The 6,397-nt window shown below is 43.0% G+C and overlaps 1 protein-coding gene across 1 annotated transcript; it reads right to left on the bottom strand. All coding sequences in view use genetic code 11, as the record gives it.

The window, feature by feature from the left end:
* Positions 1-788: 788 nt before the first annotated feature.
* EGR_07509 (D-tyrosyl-tRNA(Tyr) deacylase) lies at positions 789-5,992 on the bottom strand (the record flags this gene model as incomplete). Its single annotated transcript, XM_024496758.1, has 7 exons — positions 789-859; positions 935-1,070; positions 1,963-2,220; positions 2,723-2,828; positions 2,947-3,037; positions 4,055-4,135; positions 5,863-5,992. The coding sequence occupies 7 exons, from the start codon at positions 5,990-5,992 to the stop codon at positions 789-791; spliced, it is 873 nt and encodes a 290-aa protein (XP_024348829.1).
* Positions 5,993-6,397: the final 405 nt, after the last annotated feature.

Here is a 6,397-nt window from a genome sequence, read left to right on the forward strand (position 1 = left end):
CTACTAAATATTTTAACGATAACCTGAAAATTTCATTTGGCCACTTGAGCATCAAGTAAGCGATTGCATAGGATTGAAATTGAAGGATTCACAGACCTCTATTTGACATTTCAATTTGACGGCTTTTGGGCGCTGTGAAGGCAATCCATCACTGCTATTTCAAACACTCCTCTTGATCTACCAAATGGCTACCTTTCAATGGCACTTTGGTGAATTCATGAATTTTTCTTTTGACTAGGAAATCAGTCGTACAATCAGGAACGGACAGCAAAAGGGCAGGATCTAATGGACTCGGAATATTCCGAATGGCATCAGTTCGGTGACCAAAACCCATCTAACATCATGGAGTAATGCGTTATCGAGACCTTGGCTATTGTCTACGATGGGGTGAACTTGCGATTCACCGGTTGTTCAAGTATGGTAAGAGGACAAAGAATGACCAATTCACTTGCAAGTCGTCATCTCAACAGTCCTAATGCAATGCTAATTGACAGGTTTCGAGACTTTTGGTTGGAAAGTATCGTACAAATGACCGGAGGAACTTTGAGAGACGTATGCCGTAGTATGACACATTTTTAAGGCTTTAACAAAAGTGGAGTAACGTGTTAGGGGAGGGAAAGTCCATTAGGTAAGTGAAACCTTATCAGATGAGAAAATGAAACGAACGCAAAGTAAAAATCCTTTCCTGTCAATAGGTTCTCCACCAAGTCGTGTTGTGAACAGCCTTGTTGATATTGAAATAAAGAGGTAAATCTCAGGTCAAGATCGCGCAACTTACAATTGAGAGTCTAAAAGGCTCTTCGATGGTGCGCGTAATAGAATGCCGTTTGAGGGTAAAAGAGGGTTAAAAGCTGTCCACCTAAGCGATAAAGTTCCAAGCATAGGCAACAACAACCAGGCACAGGGACAAAAAATAAGCAGGAAGGGTAGTTACCTTTGACCTTGTCAGGAGCCTTGTACTCAGAGCGGACCTTTGACAAGAAAGACTCGTAAAGGGCCATTGAGGGATCGGGGCTCATTGCTAAGTGGAAGTCCAGTTTGTTTCCCTTCAGCAGGGAGTAGAGAGTGAACTACAAATACATCTTTAAAAGGTTAGTACTGTGCAATAAAAACACGGCAGAAACTGTGAACCAAAGGAGGGTAAGCGAGATCTGATATGACGAAATTTACTGCCCGATCCGATCGCCTCGGTGATTACCGAAACGTATCCTTTTCACCATTAACGGAGAACCTTATTTTGCGTTTCAGAATGAAGAGATATTTAGGGTTATAAAGCGAAAGATTTCGTATCTGGACAGGTTACTTCTTTACAGCGGCCACTTAACCTATGAACATCTGATAGTAAGGAACGTTTACGATTTTTGAAAACTTTTTTAACATATTTGTTTCCCTACGAGAAACGAATAGCTTTACTGCTGCGTCGATGAGACATTACACACCTGCCCGCAAAAAAAGCGCAAGAGACAATAGTGTTGCCTCCTCTTGGGCGTAATTCATGACAGGATGACAGGTCCCATAATAAACCACCGGACAGCCGACATGATGAATAGAAGCCGTCATGTAGCGGATATGTATGGAACCACCGCCATGTGGACAAAAGCAACTGAGATATCAGGTGGATCACAACGGTCTTGCAGTCTCAGAGGGAAAATGAGGAAACGACACTTAACAACGAAACAAAACACAATTCCAAGTTCGCTTCTATGCCTGTCGAAAGAAGCCTTTGCTACTTATTTAGCTCTCAAGTTGAACAATCCCTTTGTGAAGATTAAACGCAGAAGGCCTTTTTGCTAAAAAAAACCTAGTGAGCATTCAAGTCAAACTACGACTCTACAATTTACTAGATGCCTAGTCAACTGCCACATTCGCGCTTATCTCAGCATTTTGAAAGTAGAAGAATAGAATGCTAGTATGGCACGTAGCTTGTGCAAACTTTTCGAAACTCTGAATGATTATGCTCACCTTTCCTCTAGAAAGGCTTCCCTTTTTAAGCTGATCCCGAGTTTTGGGCGGTGGATGAATGTTATTCACAGGAATGGCTGCTGTCCTAGGGGCTAGAAAACCGCCACGACTAGAATCGTCACCAACAGACACATCGCTGGATTTGACGAGCTGACACCATTCAAATGTCATACTAAGGATGAGAATCCCATTACCACACACTGACAGTTTTACATCTTCGTTAAGTAGAAATACGTTCAACACCTCGATGAAAGGTGTCTGGACCGAACCCAGCAACACTTCAGCCACTTACTACCGCATATAGCACCTCCACGGTTGCATACAATGACTTCGTTAAACAAAAAACGACAGAATTTCATTTGACGTCTTTTCATTAGCGCTGGAGCGACAATTAACTATTTTTTCAGAGGATTTACATGAAACAATCGTCCGTATAGTACAATTCCGATCTGTCACAGTAAAGTAGACGGAAGGAAAAAAGAGGTCAAGTTGAATATAAATTCACCATTTTTTAAGACAAGTACATTCCCTGTTTGACTGCCTCCCTCTCCTCTCTCCCAGGTGTCAACTGGTCCAAATGCCAGCAAAAGAAACAGGAGATTTCTCCCTCCGAAATATCCTACTTCGGGCGCCTCAGCTCTTACAGTGTCCACTACTGTGTGGCACGATTGAAAGGAGAATCATTCGATTAAACAAGACCGGAAAAGGAAATAGAGAAGGATTTACACTGGAAAAAATTGGAGGAAACTGCGAAATCTACCTGGGAAACACAGAGAATTTCTCCACCAATGTCCTTAACACTCCTGTCCCAACGTCGATGCTTCTCTTCATCCTCAAATAGCCGCAAATTCACGATTTTGCGCGCCCTAAAATAGTCAAATTCAAGCACTAAAAACTGGTAGCATCAATTGCCGAAGATGGTAGGCATTCGAGCGTTATCAACGCGGGGAAGAGGAAAAAAAGTACACTGAGGAGGTCACTCACATGTAGGCCACATCTTTCTCCCCATCGTCCCGCGATATGCCCACCAAGACCATCAACCCGCGGCCAATTTCGCTGATCAGCTGACCGTCAACTGAAAGTCAAAAAAAATGACCAATCAGTAAGTGCGGTGGTGACCTGATAGTGCAACTAACGTTGCATTAAAGGTCAGGTCGATTTACAGGTTTTTGTAAGGAAATGGTAAACCATTAGCAATGCTTTCACTGATCAGCTGACCACAAACTGAAAGTAGAAGAGCGGATAAATGCATCAGAAAAAAAAATTATGAAACTGTTAGTAGCGGGAGAAAGTGTCGAAGTCTGTTTAGGCGCCTGTTCATTTCGCCGAAATCAAGTTTGCTGCTTGTCGAAATTTGGCTTTCTCACGATCTCTCCAAGTGTTATTCTCCCACTTTTTTTGAGAACCAGATCGCGAGTTTCCTTTTCCATTCTTTGTCGTAATTGTACGCGATTGGGTGTTTGGATTAATCTGCGTTTTTTACACCATAGGTATGACACTTCAGATTTTTGCATTTACTTATAGAGATCGCAGAGAGGAGAAACTTTCAATTTATAATAAGCACACATGTAGATAGGGATGAACGTATCCAGGGCGCACAAATTCTGCTCACGATGGATGGGTAGCGGGGCGCTGATCCCTGCGCTATTAAATGTTCGTGTCCACTACCCCGGAGACAACCAGGTCGCTTGACGGAAGTCGCTAGGACACATTCGGACTCGGTCTATTATCATTCTTTTCGCCTCTATCCAAGTGCGATTCAACAGTCCTCATTCAAAGTGGGATAAAAAAGTGGGGCAAGAGTTAAGACTCCTTCAGTTCCGGCTTTAGTATCACTAATCGACCATTCAGACATCAAAGCGAAGTGTGGCTTTGACTGGTGTTTATTATCTGTACCCTTCACACAGGGCTAGAACGCTTACCTCAGCATTCACTGTAATGGCGTTTAAAAGCACACGGATGCATAAAACTAGGGAAGATAAATCAAGTCGTGAAAGTTGGACTCTTAAGTGGGAGTAAATATTAGAGGTAGTTCAATAAAGGAAATGAGAAGTGTTGATAAAGCTTAAGATATTGTGTTGCATAGCATTACCATGAACGGAGGCACTTTTAACGCGTTGAATTACAACACGCATGGCTTGGCAGGAAAGCGAGACGGGCAGTACCACGAGAACTAAAACACAAAAATCAGTGATAGATATTTGCAGAGAAAAATGGAATCACTTCACAGATAGAATCAATCCAAAAAGTGAACCACAGTAGTGGAATTCAGCCCAATAAGTGGCGAACCACTATCCATATAGGACGGGACAAGAGAGCGACCTTTTATTCGAGTATAAAGTCATTCCTGTTAAACTCAGGACGATTTTTGGTGCAAGTACCAAGAAGGCGGTAGCATATACAAGTGGTTGCAAAAATACACCAATAATACCTTTGAGAACAAAGCTTGGATCGGCTCTAAGTGGGCCAGCAGTAACTTGCTTCAGACCGCAGTCGTGAAGCGCACATGACCCTGTGTGTCAGTAAATACCATAACACGCCACTCCATTACCGCTGGTCATTAGTGAACTGCCACCACAAATAAACAAGCTACCTAAACCTCTATTTATCACTAAAGGCACAAGTTGCCCAAGGCTCCAGGCGAATGACTTTACTGGCTCCCTACCAAAAAAACCAACTCCTCGAAACCCGAAGGTACACCTTCCCTCAAAGAGGCAACAGAACATGACCTTTCTTCTTTTCCAGGTCTAAGTGACTTGCATGGTATTTAAAACCCCTTTCAGGTTTGGATAAATCAAACTGTACAGAACTTGGCGGTGGAATGCATTAAAACAGCTGCGGGTGGAAATCGGCTGCCGCGGCTCAGACCCTTGTTGCTCTATTATGATGTCAATTGCCAAGAATTTGACTGTTGCTTAAAAATGAAATGTGTTAGCGATTCGACATAAGTTGATAGAGAGTACACAGTATATATTTGTGACATCAAGCTCAAACAAGGCGAATGCAGCAACACAAACATGTGATGCCTTAATGGCGCAGCCTTCGACAGACCGTCGGCTCTGCAGTTGGCGTCGGAAAGCGCCTTTATTCTACGCCCTATTTTGAGAGAGAGGTAAACAACCAAAAATGAATTTTCGGAAAATATTTGCACGGGAGGTACTGGTAATCGCCACATCAAGGCACTCAGAATGCCAATTGTTCCAGTTTCCACTTCAGATTACCTCCTTCACCTCCTATTTTTCAAGTTAACAGTCTTGGAGAAAAGGGCTGAAATACAGGGAAACGATAATAAAGTATTGCTTGAGCATTGAATTTGACCGCTTAATTGGAAAAGATTTACGATTACCAGTTACCACTTATAAAGGAGGTCAGTACGAGAATGGCAAGGAAAAATATCCCTGGGGTTTGAGAAACGATATGTGCACCGAACTTTACAACAGCGTGTCGCATTTTCAAAAATCACCCCCTAAATTCGACTCATAAGCAGTTAGCGTGTCCCATACCGTTAAAATGTAAGCCCTCATGAATTAATAACGCAAGTTCTGGAACCAAAACACGAGGGGAAAGGACATTTTACAATCCAGCCAACAGGCATTAACTACGATTAGCTGCTGTGAAAGACGACAGTTAGTGATTCAACCTAGTGAGAGCTGTGATTCCCGGGTTGTTTCCTCCATCAACTATTTTTGAGCCTTGCAGTATGAAAATGAAAGGACAATTACCCTAGCTTCATTAAATATCACTGAATAGGCGAAACAGCAAAAGTCGGCCGAGGAAAGGCATGGTAAAGAGTGATAGAATAGGAAAGATGAACTTTCCCCAAACATTTGCAGGTCAGTGACAAAAAAATTCAAGAAACAGTAGCCGCGACTCGGGGCTGACTACTTGCTCTGCGCGCACCCGCAATGGGACCATGGGCGCTCGAACCCCTCCACCACCCCATATACGAGACCGCCAAACAGTGGATATCGTCTGCGACAAAGCGTGTCGGAGGATGGGGAGGGCTGATAGCGCACACTTGATGAGACATCATTACACCTTGATTACCATTGTTTTTAGGTATTGTGAAGATGCCTTTTTATGACCACCTCTAAGGCACACATATAAATCCAAGTTTTTTTAATCAGAGGAACTTATAGGCATTATCTACACTGTTGTAGCAATTTCCAGTAGAAATTTGCTATATTTTCTGGCATGAAACCAGACAACATGGAACATTAATAGGCCGATGATCTGGCGAAGTGGGGGATGACCGATGGACATATTTAAAAAAGGTCTACGCCGGTTTGGGGGTGGGGGGTATATCAAACGTGGCCACTTCAGCCTCCAAGATGAGCCAAGGGGCAAACTGGGCTGAGACCAAGATGAGTAAACAGGTTGGAAACAAGTGTGAATGAATGGCGGAAATTACCGGCAATACTGGACATTTAACAGA

The sequence above is a fragment of the Echinococcus granulosus genome (genome assembly GCF_000524195.1).
Source record: "Echinococcus granulosus chromosome Unknown EG_S00079, whole genome shotgun sequence".
Classification (NCBI taxonomy): domain Eukaryota; kingdom Metazoa; phylum Platyhelminthes; class Cestoda; order Cyclophyllidea; family Taeniidae; genus Echinococcus; species Echinococcus granulosus.